We start from the raw sequence: 22,319 nt of genomic DNA, 5'->3' as shown, positions 1-22,319 counted from the left end.
TTTAGGATATAAAAATAAAAATCTTTTTCATCAAAATAATTATTCGTAGCTTTTATTATGAATTTGATTGTATGGAGCACCTATCAATTTCCGATCTGCTTAATCATTTTTTAATATCCGCAAATGACTATCTACCCTGCTAATGAATTGCAATCATTCGAATGCTCTTCATTTTGTTTTGTTTTAAAGACAGATAAAATAACTCACAATTTATGTAAATATTTAGGCATTGCTGCCTTTATGTTTTTTTTTTTTATTTTTTTTATTTTTAAAGAAAACAATCATATTTTTCGTTACATGTAAATGGAAACCACGAAAATATCTTTCAGATTGCTTGACATTTAAAGAATTCCAGCTAAATGCAAATGCTCAGTAATCGCAATGAATTTTTTTTATATAATGAATCATTTTTTAGCGTCTTTGACAGACAGCCAATCATCTCTGTGAATATAACAAGATGTTCTTCTTATTTTTTGTAATTTTTAACTCAAACCAAAAATCAAAGCAATTTAAGTATCGGTGTTAAACAATATCTATAAATATAATAAAAATAACTTGTTTTAACCAAGATTAAATTGAAATTAAAATTGTAAAATTTTGCGTTACACGCAAAGGAAAACCACGAAAATGTTTTTCAGATTTCTTGGGTGTAATAGGATTCCATCTAAACGTTTATCATTATCTCAATGAAATTATTTTTTATAAGAAACAATTTTTGTATTATTAATCGGGCCGAGCCGTTGTGACTCAGAAAATCAGGAATCCCCTTACCATCAGGCTAACTGTGGGAAGTTTTCGTGGTTTTCCTCTCCGTGTAACGCAAATACGGGTTAGTTCCATCAAAAAGTCCTCTACGGAGGCAAATTTGTCTAAATACTTGATCCAGGAGCTGCCTTGTCTGCCGGATGGGGTTCAAAATGTATAGGTTAAGTTTAATTACCTAGGATTTAAAGAAGAGAGAAAAACAAAATATTCGATTAACCATAATTTTATTGAAATTATACAAGCTTAAAAAAGAAAATTTCGTAGACAGTCAACTACTAAAATTTATATTAGAACAATCGGTTGGCAAAGCAGTGAGTTAGGAACAGTTCACACTGTATGCGAAAAGTTCGTCGCAATCATGCGTCAAACTCACCAATCCGAATTGACATAAGTGTTTTTTCTTTTACACATACAGAGAGAATGGCCCTTTATTGTGAATCACGTGTGCTGAAGTTTTTGCCCACGATGATTGGTTACGTAAACTGGTGATAGTAGTTTGGATGGTATCTTCAAGGAATGCTTTGGTTTGGAGTCCTTTGAGGCGAGATTGCTATTAGTTCTGACGCTGTAACGATCGGTGCGTGGATCGGCTGAAACTTTCCTCATCCGTGTTTTCTTTTTGATGACCGAGACAAGGTGGAAGAGTCTAGTTTCAAGGAAGTCGTAGACCGTCAAGAAAGATATGCCCAGCCATAGACCTACATATCCTCCTATGAAGCTTAAGATTCCGATCGGCTATGAGACACAAAAAATGCAATTAGTCCTACTTTAAAATAATATTTTGAGTTATTAAAAACATAATTGATGAGTCCGGAAATATAATGATAAGCCACATTTTGAAATTGTTCAGAAGAAAAATGCGATTTCCATAATGGCAACAAGACCTTTCTGTGCATTGTGCTGTTATCTAGTAGAAATTCTTGAAATACGTAATAATACGTAAGTACCCAAAGTAGTATAAATGTTTTGGAATATTTTCTGAAAATCGACTATACACTCAGGTTTAATCTTTTTTAGCAATACATAAATTAATTCATTTAAAAAGACATTTTTCTTAAATTTTTGCTTAGAATATTTTTAAGAAATCATTGTAGAATCAATTAACATATTTTTTTATGAACACCAAAAATTTTTTGAATAAATATTTAAACTAAACAGTTTCATATTCATTTTTATCAAATTAAAAAGTTGTAAATGTAATGAAACTAAAACTTACTTCAAATCTAGGCATGTAAGTAAACGTCGTTATTTCCAGGTTTTCAAAATATATATGAACAAGAGTGGCGCAGCTTTGAAAGAAATAATAAATTTCATGTAAAAGCTATTTGGAAATAATGTTGAAAAAAAAAGAACGAATTTCTATGAATAACTTATCTTTAGCGCAATAGAACTATGAATAGAAGAATTATGAGCTCTCCTAATTAATTATTTCACTGATTATTTAAAACAATATTTTGAATATTTCAATTATAATAATTTTTCGAATATTTCAGCTCTACGCTGAAGTTTCGAATATTTTTTAGTGTTTCAGTCCTGTTCGAAACAATTTTTTTTTTGGAGGTGAAATAATATTTTCTACTTAATGATAAAAATAACAGCTTGAAATTAACTAAACTAAATATCATAATTCCTACTTCTACGAGTTAAGAAGTTTTTATAGTCGTCCGTATTTAATACGTGATTTACAAATTATGCTTTGGAATTTAAGCGTCAAAAATAAATTTTTTTTTAATTGAATACCTGAATATAGGTAAACTGTATCATACTAAAAGTATTCGAATTTCATAGTAGAAACTTAAAAACAATTTTGAAAATGTATACTTACGACAGATCACTCGCGGTCACACAAGCTTTCTGCAAAAAAAAAAATAAATTATATATATATATATATATATATATATATATATATATATATATATATATATATATATACAAATTAAAATACATAAGGCAACAAGATTGAAAATTAAAAGGAAAAAGAACGTAAAACATATATAATTTCAAGTCACAACAGCCTACGGATTTTTATAACGGAAAGCATATTTGAAGAAATAAAATAAATTAATATAATGAATTAAAATAAATTAATTCCTGATATGAATCCGATAAAAATATTACAACTGGAATAATACAAAAAGCAGCAAATTATTACTTGATCAACTTTTTCTTGGGAGATAACTGATGTTGAGGTTATTAATCAGAATTCTATTTAATTTCATCCTTATTTTCAATTAAATGGGTGTAAAACATATTAATTCTTTTAAAAGATATTTTTATTCAACTATCCAAATGAGATACTTCATGTAATGATCAAAGCTGAAAAGACCTTTTTGTGTTTGAAATATATGCTTACTAATTCTCGCAAAACATTTGAATTTTCATTATATGTTTATACTGTTACAGATATGTTGGGTTTAACTTGTCTAACAGTAAGATTTCTTAATATTTCTTTTCGCCCAACTCATTTCAAATTGTTTGAGTGTTTGTACACTCAATTAATATTTTTAAGCGAAGTTTGAGTGTTATTCACTCTCGTTAATTTCATAATTTCAATTTTATCGATGTAGGATGCAATTGTAACTGGAAACTAGAAATCTCTTCATGTTTAGAAAGACTTTGTATCAAATCTGAAAGATGAAAATATAGTAGCGTTTACAAAAGTCTCGAGAATTCTTCTTGCGAATTGGATTTACTTCTCCCATTTCGAAACTTTATTTTTATAATTTTGAGTGACAGGAAACTGGAAAACAGGTAATAAACAGTATTTTTTTAAAATTTGATGATTTCACGAGGTGATTTTCAGTTATTTGTTTTTAAATCGTTATTTTAGTTGCATAGTTTATTTATTTGAAGGTTTTGTATTTAATCAGTTTTTTTTCCTTTGATGCTGATGTAAGTCAAATGTATTTTAGAAGTTAGACAGCTAAAATTTTGAACATGTATTTTTCATGCGATAAGGAGGAAAACTAAAACGAAATTTCGAAATTTAGCAATTAACGATGTTCATCGGAATAATTATCCTAATTGACAGTAATGCTTAAATATCATATTTTTACTGAGAAATCAGTCTGAAATTAAAACCAAGCGTGTTCTAATTTAAGTAAAAAACTAAAAAAATTAATCATGTGTATATTTGTAATTACCAAGGTAATGACTGACAGTAATGCAAATTAACATTGTTTATCAAGGTAATTGCTAAGTGAAAAATAAAGTATTGGGCTTAACCTAGAAAAGAATCAAGTTGATAAAATTTAAGTTAATTTTTCAGATACTTGGGGGGGGGGGTAAATTCCAATTCTTCCGAATGAAATTCCTACTTGAATCGAATCATAAATAAGCAATCATTTTTATTCTTCTTTGTTTAATAAATTTGATTTAAAATATTCTTGATATTCATAATACCTATAATCAATTTAAACAGCGTGAAAAACTATCTGGTAATTATTCGCGTGGTTTTAGGGGCTGGTGAAATTTAAATTTATGCTTATAGTTATTGTTTCATTCCACTATCACTAGAGAAAACTTCTTAAAAAAGTGTGGCTGCAAAATAATAAGTATGCTAAGTAATAAATATGATCACTGGAAAAAAACTTCTTAAAAAAATTTGACAGCAAAGTAATAAGTATGATCATTGGAAAAAAAACTTCTTAAAAATCAATATACAACTATACAACTTTCCACAACTATTCTTTGTGAACGAAATGTTAAATGAAATTATATGCTTTTTTGTACTTCCAAAAACGTAATATAATATTTCAATAACCAAGGTGATTTTTATTAATTAATTCTTTTGGATAAAGAGCACGGGTTTACAGTAAAGTGTTAGAGCCTTTTTTTTCTTCAAATTTATGTCCTACTTTCTACAACTATACTTTGTGAACGAAAGGATATATGATATTATATGCTTTTTTGTATATTTCCAAAAAATGGAAGAAATTTTTAAAAAATGAGACTTTACAAAATTTATTTTTCAAAAAGCTCACCCTATTTCCTTCACTGTCTGCCTCTTGAACTTGAACTTCATATCTTCTCATCCTGAAAGAAGAAAAAAAAAATTTTTTTGAAACTATACATTTTTCATTCAATAAGATTAAAAAAAAGTTCGTAAAATTCATGATTAGAGCACCTTAAGAGGACACTATACCGCGATAAGAACTCCTCATTGCAAATTCAGTTTCCCCTGCATTAATAATTTAAAATGTAAAGAATATTTTATTTTATAACCGACATTGAACAGTCGACCCAATTTAGGGTTTACGACTACTAATATTCAACCCCGTAGCCTTGTAATTTTAAATCCAATACAGAAGGCAGGGAAACTCCTGGATCAAGTATTGGGAGAAATTTGCCTTCGTGGACTACTATTTGATGGAGCTAATTGCGTTACATGGAAAGGAAAACCACAAGAACTTAAAACGAAAAATTTTTGCTAGGGTAAAATCTTCACGATTAAAAATTTTAATTAAAATTTTTTAAGACCCTCACAGAAATATCTAAACAAGGCTAGTCCGTAATATCTGTTTTATTCCACATATTAGATAGCATGTAATTTCTATATTTATATTATTTTCTTGCTTTAATTTTATATAAAATGCATTTTATTTGGATTATGTTTTTTAAGATTTAATAATGTTCTCTTTTCGGCACTATTTTATTTGGCAGGGCATAAACATTGGTGCCGAAAAATTGCCACTTTTCGCCAAGGTTCACCCTGAAATATATTTCTACCAATCTAGAAGTTTTTCCGTTTTAGTGATATACTGGCTATTCTATATCAGTTTATAATCTTAGTTAAAAATAAATTTATTAAAATTTTTACGTTGAGGAATCGTAAATAATAATTTAACTTCAAAAGACTATCAAAATCTGATGAATCACTATGGAGGTCATTCTGAGGTGAAATGGAATAAAGACTATCAAAATTAACCAATACGGGAGACAGACGAGGTTTATTTATTTCATTTCCATTTTAGCTGTGATAACTTGGGCGATGATCTGTTGATGCGTCAGATTTTGATAAGTAAATTCAATAAAAAAATTCCTGCATGAAATTAACTTAAAATTTAACTGGTATAAACAACAGGGAATTGTTACAGGGAATACTGTAATAATTCCATTAAAAGTGTAACTATGAGTTTGAGTTTTCTTACTTGCATGGTGAAGTACAACTTTTTGCACATTCAAATCTCGTTTCCTTCGCAAAGTTTGGAATTGCTGGAAATAAAAGCACAAATCTCAAAACATGCTGGTATTCAAATTTTGCAGCAAATAGTTACATAAGTGATGATGCCAGATAATTGTTTTATTACGATATATATATTATTATGCAAATTACCGGTAAAATGAAACAATGAGAACCGATTATTCAAAGAACCGGTAATATGAAACAATGTGAACCAATTTTTTTTCAGCAGTATAGCATATTGTCATAAAATATAATAAGATGTTAAATTTAGGTTCTGGTTACTGAATATGTTAATTGGAAGATATAACTGCTATATTTTGCTTAAGATATGTTATGTGGAAGATATAGTATTTTATTTTATAACTGGCGTCGAGCTGTCGACCATTTTTTTTTAGAATTATGGCCTAGCCTTGACTTTACAAAATGCCTTCCTTCACAGAGAATGTTTTGAGGGATTTAACCAGTATTTGCATTAAACCTCCCTTTAGCCTGGCGGTAAGAAAATTCTAACCCATGATCCGTCAAACACTGAGACTATTTTATGATAGCACTATGGTCGGTGCTAGCTGGACGCAGATTTTGCATCGACTAGCCATCGCTGGGATTCAAACCTGGGTCATTTTATTGACATGCACGTGCTCTATCCCTTGAACTACCATTTTTCGAAATTCAGACTGCTCTTTTAAAATTTTTAATTCCTATTTTTCTATGTTTCGCTACAGTTAAACTTTGCAATTTCGTTATGCCTACTAAACTGAATATTAACTTTACTTTTACGCTAATTTCAAATTAAGGCTAATTCCAATATTTTGCGGTGATAGAAAAGGAAATCCGTTGAAATAAAGTAGATGTTTGTTTAAAGAAAGGAAATTTTAGTATCTGCTTTTGTAATTCAAATACTGCAAGCACTAGTAGCAATTTAAAAGTTAGTTTTTCGAACCATTAACATTGCACTCTATTGTTTTTTACAGAAATTTTCATGCCCTATATCAATATTTTTTTCAACATTTTTTTAAATAACGTAACATATATATATATATATATATATATATATATATATATATATATATATATATATATATATATATATATATATATATATATATATATATATATATATATATATATATATAAATATATAACTCGGTTTTTCAGAGAAAATATGTTATTTTGCCTGTTTTTGTAATTTAACTAACAGTTGGCATTTCGCCTATTTGAGCTCACACGTCTAAACCAATAAAATTAGATTCTGAACCATTAAGATAAAACTGATCATTAGAACAAAAGTTATTAAAAGTGACAACTTTTTGTTTTATTTTGCTTACTGCACTCGTTAATGGAGCATATTTTAATAACTTTGCTGATTTAAAAGATTCATAAAAATTCATAAAACATTAAATTGGAAATTTTTTCTACGATGTGGGCACGAATCGCCTTTCTCCAAGATTCGTATGGTTTTTAGAATTAACTTAAGAAAATATTGAGTCAATATCTGAGAAGAACATGTCAGAAATTCAATAATCATGCTAATTATTGTCAGTATAACTCAGAAACATATTTATTAAAAAATGTTTTTCTTTATTAAATTTTTATTGTTATTTGTGTAAAAAATTTACTGTCTATTAATTATCGAGATAATTATTGAACTTATGACAAACTTAAATCTTCTCAATTTTCAAACCAAGTTGCTACGTTTGTGTTCCGTATTGTGAAAACTTTCACAGTTGAAAGAAAGTTAAATTTGAATCTTGTTTCGAGTTATAACCTGATTATTAATTTTTTTTCTTTGTGTTTAAGGACATACCTTGTGTATTTTATATCGCGTTGAATGCGCATAAGACTGTGTTTAATAAAAACAACAATCTGCGTTTTGATTTAAAATTTATAGCATATATATTTTGAATAAAAAAAACAGCATACATTATAAACGCAACATCTATTTGTATACAAATGTTACGATATTTACCATGAATTACCGAACGTACCATGTCTTCATGTGTAGACATGGTATTGTTACCATGAATTACCGAAGTCAAGAGAATGTCGACTTTCACCGGTGAGTGACGACAATCACACATTCACTTTGGTGAATGTCTGAAATATTTATTATATCCAATTTCATATTAATTTACTCGTTGATATTATTATATTTACTCGATATTTTAATATCTGCTGAGGTTTGATTAGATCGTCGCACTAGAGCTGCACAATGGGCTCTTGGCGACGGTCTGGGAAACATCCCTGAGGATGATCCGAAGACATGCCATCACAATTTTGATCCTCTGCAGAGGGGATGGCACCCCCTCTTCGGTAGCCCGTCGACCTGCACGCGAAGTCGAGCACTTTACGGTAGCACAGTTTAACGAGGACCAATACAGCACACCCTAAGTCCCTACGCAAACTAATCCAAGTGGTCACCCACCCGCACACTGGCAACAGCAAGTGATGCTTGACTTCGGTGATCTGCTGGGAACAGGAGGTTTGATTAGGAGAAACATCAGTGATCGGAGTTCTGGTTAAATGCATACTGGGCAGTGGTACTTGTCCTAAAATTTTATTGTAGGGCATACCGGGCAGTAGAACTTAACTAGATCTAGTATATATATCGAGCATTTGAGTCGCTCAGAAGCCAATGCGGTTAAGTTCAAAACACAACAATTGAGAAAATTAATGTTTTTTGATACATTAGTTTTTAAAATTCCTGGTTTATTAATTTAATTAGAAAAGTGTATAAACTCTTTTTTCGAGGTGTAAACTCAAAACAAGATATGTACAGGATGTGTAAATAAAAACGTAAGTATTTATTGAAATAATGACAGCATCTTAAAAATTTTAGGACTTTTGGCAGTTGAAAAAGATAGGAAATTTATGTCTTCTAGTATAAACGAACTTCGATTTTTCTCAATCATCACTAGATACAGTGACTAATAGAAAATAAACTGTTGGATTATTTCAAAAATTGTTTTTTACTTCAAAACTAAAGTGGCACTTTTCTTTGTTTTAGGAAATGAAAAAAAAATTTTAAAAAAATAAAAAATACCACATTTTAAAAAAATACTACGAAAAATACCATACCCCTTTTTGTGGTGAAAAAATACTACCGTAGTATTAAAAATACTACGTCTGGCAACCCTGGTTACTATGAATTTCTTGTTTTTCAGTGTTACCAACAAATATCGAAAGAAGAAGAATAATTTAATTTTTATTTCAAAGTTTATGTAAAAAAATATTGATAAAAGGTGGACTTATTCACAATGGCTTCTGAAATTATTATACAATATATTCAGAAGCTATTAAAAAAATTGCTGTCTGACCTAAAAAAAAGTAACCAACGAGTAAATCCTTTAATAACTAAGAAGATTATTATTTATTTCATCAAAATTTCCAAAAATCAGAAAATATCAGAAAATGGACTTAACCGCATTGGCTTCTGAGCGGCTCATTTATCAAAGCGACTATGTGACTCTCAACATTCCCCAGCGGAAGTCAACAGCCACTAATTTCGGTCATTCATAGTAACATTTATAAACGCAACATCTACTTGACAAACGCAGCATATACATATATTATAGAAATGTCTACAATCAACTTACGTTCCAAGCAAATGGTTTCGTTATGTGGGTAATCTATTCTTCGTTCTGCACAATTATAGATATCGAGTGATTTTTCTAGTTTACATTTTTCTTTGCACATCTGTGGATGAAAAAATAAAACACATGTTATTATAATTTTTCTTTTTTACGAATGTTGCTCTCAAAAGTTCGTATCCTCTACATAAGTTTCGAATGGCTGCAGTTATAGTTCTACAAGTTGGGCTTAATTAGGTTTAAAGTTTTTTTTTCAGTATTCCAGTTGTATATCCATTCTCAATTTCCAAAGTTTTTTTTCACTCTCCCAATCGTTAATCTATTCTCAGCCACTACCTCAAAAACCGTATTTGATTGCAATACCACTAAAGACAAAGTACTTTCCAGATGCATATAAAATTCAAAATAATATTTTACGAATTGTGTTTACGTGTAATCTTTTTTAAAAAGCAATAATCTTTTTTTAGTATCCGGCATATTATGTTCTCTCAACAAAACGTCATTCCAATCAATAAGACAACTATCCTCAAATTTAATTTTACTACAAAGGATTACGTTTCATAAATGGTCTTTACACTTTAATCTGTGTTCTTCCTTTTAAACTTGTGTTCTTTAGATATTACAGAGATTAAAAAAATAATTATGATCGGAAGAAGTGGTAAAAATGTATAGTAATAGCTTACTTTTTCTGTAACGGGTCCTTGTCCACCATTTAGCTTCCACATTTTTTCGTAATCTGTACATTTACTCTTGAAGGGTTGAGGCAGGAGATTCTTTTCTGACTGAAATAAATGTAGGGTAAACCAACCAGTGAAGGAACATTTCGTATATATTAATTAAAAATAAGAATTTGAAAGCTTTTCCTTAGATTAATTGGCAACATTCGCTTACTGCCAAACAATAGGAAGTCATCTAGCAATGTTTTGGATTACCTGGTCAAATAGACTTCTCTGGAAAATTTTTGAATTATCTCTGCAACACCTTGTTTCTTTGAAAAAATTATAAGGTGAGTGTTTGTATTTATATGTTTGAAGTGGAATTAATTGCGTGCAATAGTTTTATTTTTCTCACTGTGAAAATAAGAATTCAAAATATAGTTATTCAAGCTACGTTTCATTTTTTTTTAAGCATCATAGCATAATAAAGTACTGAGATAAGGGGTGTTTATTCACTGGATCACCAAACGATGAAGAATGGTTTTTTCTAAGTTAATGAAAATGAAAGAAAAACTTTAATTTTCTTGTACCTTTAGTGATGTTTTGCATCAAAAGTATGTTAAAAATACAAAAAACAATTTCTAACCAGTGAAGGAACAGGCATGTTCCTTTACTGGGCAAAGATTTCCCGGTGAATGAACAGTATGTGCTAATATGTTGACACTTACTTTTCAATTCATGATTACAAAAAAAGTTAACATTTTCCAAGTATTTTTATGTTATAATTTCAAGAATAGGTTTGTTTTTAGATATTTGTATGGCATATAAATTCATAAAGAGCAAAAAAAAATAACCAAAATTAAGTGTTCCTTTGCTGGGAAATTTTGTGTTCCTTCACTGGTAAGAGCTGTTCCTTCACTAGGTCTTCTTACTACTTGTTATTTGAATCTCCAAAACTTTAAAACAATATTATGTAAGTTCTCAACAGTTTTTTTTACATAATTTGCAATTAGTAGCAAATATGTTGACACTGTCACTTAACTAAAATTACGAATTTTTAAATTAATATGATTTTTGAAAAGGCAGGAGAAGCTTAAGTGTTCCTTCACTGGTTAGTTTACCCTAATTGTTTCCAATTATAAAGTGATTTTATTTTATTTTATAACCGTCGTTGAGCAGCAGACCCAATTTAGGGTTCACGACTACTAATGTTCAACTCCGTAGTCTTGTAATTTTGAACCCAATACAGAAGACAAGGGAACTCCTGGAGCAATATTGGTAGAAATTTGCCTTAGTGGAGGGCTTTTAGATAAAGCTAACCCACAATTGCGTTACATGGGAGGAAAACCATGAAAACTTCCCACGGTAAGCTTAACGGCAAGGGGATTCTAACCTATGACCTGTCTACCATAGAGGATATTTGACATCAAAATGTGGTCGGTGTGAGCCGGGTGTGGAATTCGCATAGACCAGCTATCACTGGGATTCGAACTCGCATCACCTCATTCACCTCGCATCACTAGAGGCGAACGCTCTATTCCCTGAGCCACCACGGATCATTATAAAGTGATTGCAAATTATCATTGCTTATGCTATCTATTGATTATTGATTGTTCTATGTTAGTTAACACACATCCTTCCGCATAACGAAAATCCGTCATTTTACCGTCAACACCAGTAGCCTATTGACTTAATTGCGGTACTTGATTTAGTCAATGATGAAAACAATGCCGAACGGGCATGTGTTTAGGTAAATATAAAAATTTTGAAGCAGTTTCCAAAATGTGTGACTAAAAACATTAAGAAAGTATAATTTTCGCGTGATAATGGTAACTCTAAATTTATAGTTATTTTGAGCAATTGTATTATTTTTCCGAGTCTAGCTTTGTATTCAAATAACTTGTAGTTATAATAAAAGACCAACATTATTAAGCATAAAGATAATTAATTTTTTGTTGTTGTTAATTCTGAAACTAGCTTTTTCAGTTTTTCTGTAGTCGTACAGATATTCTTTTCAAATAATGTAATATTTTATAACAAATTATTACACATTTAAAATTTAATTATCATATGAATAATTAAGAGATTTATTTTTAAAAAATTCATTTTTCTTTTTTTTTTATTCCTCCTCTGTAATGCAGCGAGGAATTCTTTATGCAGCTGTGTTGCACAGCAACTAAAAAACTCGGATGTTGCTGACTAACTTCATTCATTATGGGAGGCGGGGCACTGTGGACTTGCTGATAATCAAGCCAAATTTGGCTTGGATATCAGCAAGTTCACAGTACACCACGTTAAAATGTGAAGAAAAAAAATTTGGAATAAGAGGAAAAATGGGAAGAAGGTTATAACCAATAATATCAGCAATCTTTAACGATGCGCGTGCTCCACTTATTATTCCTGATCCAGTTGAAGAAAACAACGAAGTTATACATATTTGTGAAAGCTGCTCGAAAGATGAATATGGTTATTTATAAGAATTCAAAGCATTATTGTATGACTGAAGTTCGAATTTTTGCCTCAAAATATTAAAAAAAAAGTACGAAATATAATACTTACCAGCCTTATATAGATTCGATAGACGGTGCCCATATTTAAAAAGAGACCTTCTCCTACCGGTGATGGGACGTGGAATGGGGAATGAATACTGAGCTGTGCACCACGAGATAAATGAGATGGATGATATTCCGAAACCTCCAGGTTAAGAATCAAGTGAATTTCTGAAAAAAAAATAATGCAACAGGTTAATTATCTCTCTGTTTTTGACGTGCAAATAACTCATACAAGTAAAATAATTTTCACATGCATTAGCAGTAAGATAAAAAAAATTTCTCCACTGAGGACTTGGGATATTAGCATGTCTATTGCATGTCTTTTAAGCTTTGACATGTATTAGCAATAAGGGAAATTTTTCTCTCCACTGAGGACTTGGGATATTAGCATGTCTATTGCATGTCTTTTAAGCTTTGATGTGTATTAGCAATAAGGGAAATTTTTCTCTCCACTGAGGACTTGGGATATTAGCATGTCTATTGCATGTCTTTTAAGCTTTCACGTGTATTAGCAATAAGAGAATTTTTTCTGTCCACTGAGAACTTGGGATATTAGCATGTCTATTGCATGTCTTTTAAGCTTTGACATGTATTAGCAATAAGGGAAATTTTTTTCTCCACTGAGGACTTGGGATATTAGCATGTCTATTGCATATCTTTTAAGCTTTCACATGTATTAGCAATAAGAGAATTTTTTCTGTCCACTGAGAACTTGGGATATTAACATGTCTATTGCATGTCGTTTAAGCTTTGACATGTATTAGCAATAAGGGTTTTTTTTTCTCTTCATGTAAGCGTTCAGGCTTGGCAGAGGTTTTGGGGTATGAATATCTTTAATGCAAGCTTTACTCCTTTATTTAGGCTTCAGCCTACCCAATTTTAAGATTATGACTACCAATGTTCAACTCCGTAGCCATGTAATTTTGAGCCCAATCCAGAAGAAAAAAGAACTCCTGAAAAAATGTGCTTATTTGCGGAAATTTCTCACATTTAGACCAAATATAACATTCTTCACTTTCTCTATATTGCTTAGTATGTGACATATTGCGTTCTTCCGAAATTGACACTCTAAAAAGGTCGTTGTTATTTAGAAGAAAAAAAGAACATTATATCATTCCTCATTTCTACGTTTTTTAACTCACGTTTCAAGGAAGAGATTCTTGAATGGGTAGTCTGTCCAATCATATTATAATAAATTTAAGAAAAAAGAAAATCGATTTCGTGAAAAATGGAATCTGCTCTTTCTTAAAGAAGAGCTTTTGATTGAAAGACTTACTTGTTGATACGGGTACTTTCTGAGGTGCCTCATGGGGTTTATTATGTAAAGAGTATATCATCCAACAGTTGAAGGGAATTTCATATGAGAAACTCAAAGCTGGGACTAAAATGGGTGTGGAGCTGTAGGAATAAAATGTTCTAATTTAGAATTGATACTTGATCATGAATGAATTATCATTCTTTTCGTAATAAATCTAAATAAACAATCAGATAAATACAAAAAATAAATATAAACAAAATATAAGTTTTAAAAATACGTTATTCTTAAAGAGCTAAAAGGGAAAAAATAATTCTGGTATCATTAGTTCAATAACGAAACACGATTCATCGACTTCAAAAGACGTGGGAGAAAGAGATTCGGGGGTTTTAGAAATTTATTAGGAAATTGATACTGGTATTGGCACCAGGTACAAAGCTCTAATTGAAATTTAAGTACTCTATCTAGTTAGAAAGAGGTCGGAATTTCTATTAACGAAAAATTCTGTTTTGTCTAAAAAAAGGGGGTGAAAAAATTTGCTGAGTGCGCTTAGGAATCAATTATAACTTGTATAGTTTTCAAGCACTAGGTTGCAATTGAAAATTGAACAATAGTCGAAAAGGGGTTATTGATAATATGGCAAACCAGTCTGTTGCTGTCAGGAAACGATTAAAACTTGCATAGTCATCAAGTGACAATTCGATTATAAATTGTAAAGCCATCGGTCAAGGAGCTTTGAATACTATGTAAGCAATCCAGTTGGTCGTGAAGGCATTCTAGTAATTTCATGAGCAATATAACAATTTGGATTGCAAGATTGTATCTTTACAAACACGAAAGTGATTTAAAACCACATAACAGTTTCGGTATAAATTGCACTGTCATCGGTCAAGGAGCTTTAGTTACCATGCAAGCAATCTAGTTAGTCGTAAAGGCATTCTAGTAATTTCGTGAGCATTATAGAAATTTCTATTGCAAGATTGTATCTTTACAAACACGAAAGTGATTCAAAACCACATAACAGTTTCGGCATAAATTGCACTGTCATCGGGCAAGGAGCTTTAGTTACCATGCAAGCAATCTAGTTGGTCGTAAAGGCATTCTGGTAACTGCTTGAGCATTGTAGCAATTTCAATTGCTAGATTGTATCTTTACAAACACGAAAGTGATTTAAAAAAAAACACTGCAGTTTTAAAATTTTCCGTCATGAAACGTATCAATTAGAATAAGTTTAGTAAAGACTTGATTTACCACCCAAATATTCCGTGGTGTTCCACTATTTGGAACCATCTAGACACTAATAACGGCTTTGATTTAAGTAGCTGCATTGCTTTATGAAAATGCATCATCATGTATTTACCCTTTGTTTGCATCTGAATGCATTAAACATAATGTACATTTTTAAATAATAATAATTGAAAATAATAATAATAATAATAAGGAAAATAATAATAAGGAAAATTATTATAATAATAAGGAAAATAATAATAAGGAAAATTATTATTTTATGACAAATTCTCTCGCATGCAGCAATTTTTTGCTGTTTCGGTTATTTTCTCTTTTTTTCACATAGTAAAAAATTTTAGTAATTTTAATTAGTACATAGTAATTATAGTAAAACATAGTAATTTTAATTAGGAGTACCTGCAATTTCTTTCTTCATCGTCAGTTTCAATAGTGCAACTGGAGACTAATGTTGAATACTGGTGACCCAATATCTGCTGTTGATAACGAGTAAGGTGTCGAAAACTATCCTTATCTCTTAAGGGAACCTGTAAATTCAACTAGTATGCAAGACTAATACAGTAAGCAAATAAACTAGACTAATAAAGACTAAAACAGTTTGCAAGACTAATGAAATCGATTTTTCTTCTTCTTTGAAACGATTTTGAATTTTAGATCAAAAATTGTTCAAATCAGTGCATTATTTTTCTTATCTATATACACCGAAGAGCCATTACTTTATGACCACCCTCCATCTGTAACAATGGGCTCGCCCAGGTTTTCATGGTTTCGCGTCCAAGAACAATGTTTTCATGGGACACATTAGGACCCATAATCCTCATAGAACAATCCGTGACGTCTGTAAGCTACTTGAACATAGTTGCAGACCAGGTTCACCCATTCATGGCAACAGTTTTTCCTGCAGGGGATGGTATTTATCAACAGGATAATGCACCATGTCATAAGGGTCGAATCGTCATGGATTGGTTCGAGGAACATTCCAGTGACTTTCAAGTCAAGTCTTTGCCCGCAAATTCACCTGACCTTAATCCAATAGAGCATTTGTGGTCCTATTTGGGAAACCAAATTCGTGCTGCAACGCTACCTCCTCGCAATGTGAGGGAATTGCAGGACCATTTGGTGAGCGATTGGTACCAGATACCTCAGACTACCTATCAGCACCTTGTGGAATCAATGCCACGGCGGGTGCTAGCAGTTTTGAGGGCTAAAGGTGGTCCTACATGTTATCAGCAGGATGGTCATAATGTAATGACTCTTCTGTGTATATTTCTGGAACAAGTTTTGCTTACCTCTTTCGAAACATTGACAAGGTTGCAGTATTCCGCAAAGCGAGTACAAAACGTAGAATCAGTTTCCGGTGTTCCGCAGAATTGTGGATATTCCCGACAATAAGATGAGGCACGGATTCTATAAAAATATAATTCGACATCACGTATCTCGGGAATATATCAGAGCTCAGTTTATTAAAACTTGAAACTTATTATTGTTGATATATGTAATGCGTGAATAAACTCTGTGAAAAATTTCTGCAAAATTATAATTTACAGCATTTCAAAATTAGTACTCTATAAATAAAACGCACTTGGATTTTAGTTGTAATTGAGACAGATGCTAGCGCAATTAATTTATTTTTAATTTAGTAACAGTTTGATTTTATTGTGTGTTCTTTTACATGCGAAACATTTTTCTTAAAATTTAAATTATGATCAACTTGAAACAATTCCAATAGAACAATCATGCTTGTATATAAATAAATCATATCGCACCCCGGCAAGAAAAGTGACACAAGTCAAAAACAGTATTTGAGAAAAAATCAACTGAAAGAATGCAATAAAACTTATTCTGAAATTTTCACTAATCTATGGCACAATCTAGAGATGTGACACTTCTTGAGCTTGATGGGACACTTCATACATATTTTTTATTGACTTAACCTCAAAATTGCTGTTTTTTGACTTGTGTCACTTTTCTTACCGGGGTGCGATACGTGTATTTAAAAAACTCTTTGGATAGAGGCAGAGATGTTTAACATGTACATTTGAAAATCAAAAATTCGAAATAAATTAAAAACTAACAAAATATCAAGGTCACAATTTTTGTTGACATATATAATACGTGAAGAAACTTTTGTTCAAGCTTTCTGAAAAATTATAATTTAAACTCACTAAAACACGCTTGGGTTTTAAATAGCTCATACTTGAGACAAAGATACCTAAATTGTGTGATTAAATTTATTTTAAAAAAACTGAATACTTTAGATAAAGATATAGTTATTTAATATGGTTGGTTGAACTTTATTTGCAAAAATATCACCCTACAACTAAAATATTATTTTTAGATTAATGTAGTACTGAGATCCTTAACTTGGAAAAAATGGTATTTCTCACGTTTTATTGCAATTGAAGCTTAAAATTCTGATGTTGATATTTACTTGTAGATAGTTATATGATTATCAAGAGAGAGGTATAAATTGTGATATTTCATAACATATAACAAGGTAATGTTTTACAGTTTTCCTACAGTTGAAAACAGAATGTATCGGGATATTATCGTCAAAAGGAAATTATCGTTAACCGATATTTCGATCTCTTTCATTCCAGAAAAATTGCTCAAATTATAACTGGAGTTCTGTTATGAATGACAATACAAGTTTCAAACATTTCCTAACCGATGTAAGGAGAATTTATTGCAATTTTATTGAAAAATAGAACTCTTTGACGATTGATGTTTCTATTCTTTTGCAAGAAGTCAAAGTGTTAAAAATTCGTCTGCAGCTCTGTTTCTAATGTCAATACAAGTTACAGCTGTTTCTTGACTACTGAAGGCTAAGTTTATCGTCATTTTATCGAAGAAAGTTCCTAGTCAATTGAAATTTCAACTGCTTTTTTAAGCACTAGATTGCTCAAATTTCAACTAAAATTGTTTCGATTATTTATCAACAATTGATTCGACCATTTTATAGCTTGAACAAAAGAAGAGACACATAACTTAAAAGAAGAAAATAATTTTATAAAATAAAAATTTTGAAAGCTATGTTAAGTGAAATATAAGGCTGGAAATACTTTCTTTTAGCCACTACTGAAACATACAGGCGTCTTTATCAAGACAGATTACCACTGAGTACGGTAAATTTCGATTATTAGATCAAAATTTATTTTTAAGAGAAACCCATTTGTCTGCCAGCATCGAGAAGATTCGTTATTATCACAATAACGCAAGCCTTACTACCAATTATTCTAACCTAAAGTAATTGGGCTTTTATAATTTAATTATAATAAGATAAGCAGTGAAATAATTATCAATCGAATTCTTTGAGTGCAGTTCACTACTTTTATAACGAAAATGAAAAACAAAAACATAAAGGTGTCTAAAGACTATAACGAAAAACATAAAGGTGTCTATACTAAAACGAAAAACATAAAGGCGTCTATACTAAAACGAAGAACATAAAGGCGTCTTTACCAAGGATTGCAGCTGAGCACGTTAAATTCCGATGATTAGATCAAAATTTATTTTGAAGGGAGATCGTTTGTCTGCCAGCATCGAGAAGATTCATTATTATCGTAATAATGCATGCCTTGCTACCAATTATTCTAACTTAAAGTTATTGGACTCTAATAATTTAATTCTAATAAGATAAGCGGAGTGAAATAATTATCAATCGAATTCTCTTTGTGTGCACTTCTATTTATATAACGAAAAACAAAAACATAAATGCGTCTAAATACTAAAATGAAAAAAGCGTTTACACATAAACGAAAAATATAAAGGCGTCCTTATCAAGAAGGATTGCATCTGAGTACGTTAAATTCCGATAAGTAGATCAAAAATTATTTTGAAAAGAGATCCGTTTGTCTGACAGCATCGAGAAAATTCGTTATTATCGCAGTAATTCGAGTCTTAATACCAATTATTTTAAACTAGTAAGCTTCTAACTTAGTAACGGGGCTCTTATAATTTAATTCTAATAAGATAAGCAGTGAAATAATAATCAATCGAATTCTTGAGTACTACTTATTATTAGCGAAATGGTTACTCACTCATTTATATTGCAAACTGTGAAAGCAGGAAGTTCAACTTCTGATGGCTGTACGACTTCCAATTCAACAGATGATGGATACTGCAAATACATTTCCACAAATTTCACACTCTGTATTGTAAACCCTATGGCTAATAAGATCTGAAACAGAAAACGTGCTTTCGATCTCCAAAAAGAAACTTTTTTGTACTTCACTTCCATGAACTTCAAAAATTAAAAACAGCTGTCATTTTTTTAGGCATCAAAGTTTCTCACGAACTTAATGAATGGAAATTTTCAGTATATCCTGCTATTGAAATGTCTTAAGTTATTATTTAAGATTTAAATTTTTTGCTGTTCAAAAATTAACATTTGCACAAAGAAATTCTATCTATAATTTTTATAGCCTATAGATACAACAAAATTAAAAATGAATAAATTAGTAAAAAATTAACCTAAAATTAATTAAACTAAATAAGAATTAATCATTTAAAAAAATTTATTATTTTGTAGTAATTAATAAAAAATTTATCAAAGGTAATTTTTAAAGAAAATAATTAATTAAACGTCAAGTCTGAGAATTGAGTTAAGACCGAGGATTAAGAATAAATAATTAAGAAAAATTTGAGATGAATGTAACATCATCTATCACTTTAATCAGTTAATTAACTTAATTAGTCTCCATTATTTCAGATTTTTGAAAGATTTTACGTATGTTTTAAACAGCAACAGTAAATTTTATTTAAAAAAAATTCCACGTACAATGAAAAGAGTAAGGCTATTTTTTATAAAGATTATTAATTATAGGTAAATAATTGAAATTCTTTAAAAAATACGTATGATAAATAGAATGCAATCAAAATTATAATTAATGAAGGAAATTTATTGAATTTTGTTTAAGAAAACTGTTTTTATGCAACGTCTTTTAGCAGCAAAAACAAACTTAAGGAGATATAAATCGTTATAAGATAATTAAAAAGTAATTAAATCGTTAGTCATCATCAAAATTCATTCGTAAAAATGCGCATCTTTTTTTGTTAAGCCTAACTAGAAGAATTCTTTGAATGGTTGTTTCCTATAATGCAATACTAGCAATTATGAATGTTTGTAGAAATATTGAAAGTAAAAAAAATAAATAAATGAATATATGAAGTTCACGTGTCTCAAAAAGAAAAATATTTGATTAATGACTTTTTACAAGGTTCAAATGGACATTGAAATCGAGCCTCCACATTTATTCTTTTTCAACAACCATACTTGAAAGAATGACAAGCAAAGTAAATAACGCGTATAGTATAGATTTTTTGTTCTTTAGTGTAATTATCACGCACGCTCACTGATGCACCATCAATTAATAATATCTCTTTTTCTCGTTTCATTGTTTACGTTGTTTCAGAGTAATTTTTTTTCAAAAACACCTGTTATTCCCTTCACCTGATCGTCATCGTACGACTCATATCGATTATCTATCATCGATGAAAATATCATCTAACAAAGGGGTAATTCTCAAGTTGTATTTCAGTTATCATAAACTGAGTTATTTATGTTATCTTTTGAGTAGACCTGACCAAACTGAATCACTGGCTGACTGATAATGTATAGTTGGCGATTCATAGTATGGTTAATGAATAATCGGTTAATGGATGAATAATTAACTGGTTAATGAATTCTTTACTATGGCATTGAAGTTTATTAAGTTATGAATAAGATCAATTAATCTTTTAAGATGCCAACTGGAATCATAATAACGTTTTTAATTGTAAAAGCACGTTATAAAATCGTTTTCTAAGAGAATGTTAGAATTGTTTTAAAATAATTATTTTATCATTATTAAATTTTTCTTATATAACTGTACAGTCCAACTGTAACTAAGTTATTTTGAATTTTTTTTTATTAAGTTGAATATTTAAGCCGAAAGAAAAGAACGATACGAGAAATGATCAGGGCTTCTACGAGTCATAATTTCCACAGGTTAAAATTTAATACAGTGGGAGTTATTTTACTTTAATGCTAGCAAACATTTTCTTTATGATTAACTTTAAAATTTTTGCAACTCATGTCGGTGGATTTGATCAAAAATTAAAAGCTATTGATATAGATTTAATCACAGTATACGAACCTCACAAATAGTTAAAAGCATCCATGCATGATTCAATTTATCACCACTTTTGAAACTTTTTAAAGTCCCTGGTATTCCAAATAAGTTTTTTTTTTTTTAAAAAAATTTGTATTCTATTTTTCACCTAAAATAAAAATCACACTGTGCGCTTTTAAAACGACGCAGGGAAATACTCGAAGGTGATAGAAGTTAATGACAAAAACGATGCTCTTACAGGTATGAATACATTTCCATTTTAGATGTTGTTGTGGCGCCATCTATGGCCGAGAATTCGACTTCCGCCACACCCATACGTAACACCCGTTTATAGGACGGACCCATTCATACAACCGTTTATTCACCCACAGATCGTAATTAAGACCTGAACCAGGGAACGATCTGTCTCCATTCCAGTACCCCCAGAAGTATAATCTGTTATGGGAACAGGGAGGACATAGTGACAAGACAGATTTAACGTGCACCAGTAACCATTTACAACCAGCTGAATTGAAACTCCCGTTCGTGAGAACGGGAGTCCAGTGCCCTACCAACCAGGCTATCCCGGCGGTCTCTCATTTTAGATTAAATAGAAGTCTCTGTCCAATTAAATAGAAGTTTTCTTTCAAATTCAAATGCACTTAAAAAAATCAGTTTATGGAATTTCCTTTTTTTTATTAATTCTTTTTAGTTTTAGGTTGTAAGTAATTGAAATTTCAGTAGATGGCAGTGTGGGGATGAATTTTGCTTGAAATATTCAGAAAACAAAAACTGTAATTCGTATTATCATCAGACAAATACTTTAAGTTTTAAGTTGAACACACTAGTTAGACGGAGAGTGTTCGAAACGATGGGTGATGAATTCTATTTGGTAATAAATTCTGCTTTTAACGGCCAGAGGCTCACGGACAAACCTAGACTTCGAATCTCCTTTCAATATGGTGCAGGACTTAAAATGAGA

At 30.5% G+C, this 22,319-nt stretch overlaps 1 protein-coding gene and 1 long non-coding RNA gene across 3 annotated transcripts in view; one reads left to right on the top strand and one right to left on the bottom strand.

Annotated features, from left to right (window-relative positions):
• Positions 1–978: 978 nt before the first annotated feature.
• Positions 979–20,822, bottom strand: LOC122271159 (acid-sensing ion channel 1A). Its single transcript, XM_087166333.1, has 12 exons — positions 19,286–20,822; positions 16,535–16,652; positions 15,645–15,772; positions 14,022–14,143; positions 12,753–12,913; positions 10,221–10,319; positions 9,544–9,643; positions 5,916–5,979; positions 4,749–4,800; positions 2,591–2,619; positions 1,982–2,054; positions 979–1,500 (listed from the first exon to the last, which is right to left on the bottom strand). Exons 1-12 carry the CDS (start codon positions 19,483–19,485, stop codon positions 1,204–1,206), a joined length of 1,443 nt encoding a protein of 480 aa, XP_087022459.1. The 5' UTR covers positions 19,486–20,822; the 3' UTR covers positions 979–1,203.
• LOC139425115 (uncharacterized) overlaps positions 1,494–22,319 on the top strand; it is an 88,546-nt gene continuing 67,720 nt past the window's right edge. Inside the window, exons 1-2 of one of the 2 annotated variants that reach the window (XR_015434808.1) lie at positions 1,494–1,704; positions 3,333–3,516. This is a non-coding gene — a long non-coding RNA (uncharacterized LOC139425115). The remainder of the gene's footprint in view (positions 1,705–3,332; positions 3,517–22,319) is intronic. The other variant, XR_015434809.1, reaches the window with a different exon arrangement.

Source organism: Parasteatoda tepidariorum, chromosome 6 (genome assembly GCF_982258835.1).
Source record: "Parasteatoda tepidariorum strain Cologne lab strain chromosome 6, Ptep-v5.0, whole genome shotgun sequence".
Lineage (NCBI taxonomy): Eukaryota > Metazoa > Arthropoda > Arachnida > Araneae > Theridiidae > Parasteatoda > Parasteatoda tepidariorum.
Note: the sequence above shows the minus strand (reverse complement) of the source record. Positions and strands in the feature narration are given on the sequence as shown.

Bases quoted from the DNA above. Each gene is read 5' to 3' on its own strand.
- LOC122271159 (XM_087166333.1), bottom strand. From the start codon at position 19,485: ATGGAAGTGAAGTACAAAAAAGTTTCTTTTTGGAGATCGAAAGCACGT. The intron at 9,644-10,220 runs GTAAGCTATTAC...TTTCATCCACAG, and splicing joins AAGGACCCGTTACAGAAAAA to ATGTGCAAAGAAAAATGTAA. The intron at 2,620-4,748 runs GTGAGCTTTTTG...TTTTTTTTGCAG, and splicing joins CAGACAGTGAAGGAAATAGG to AAAGCTTGTGTGACCGCGAG.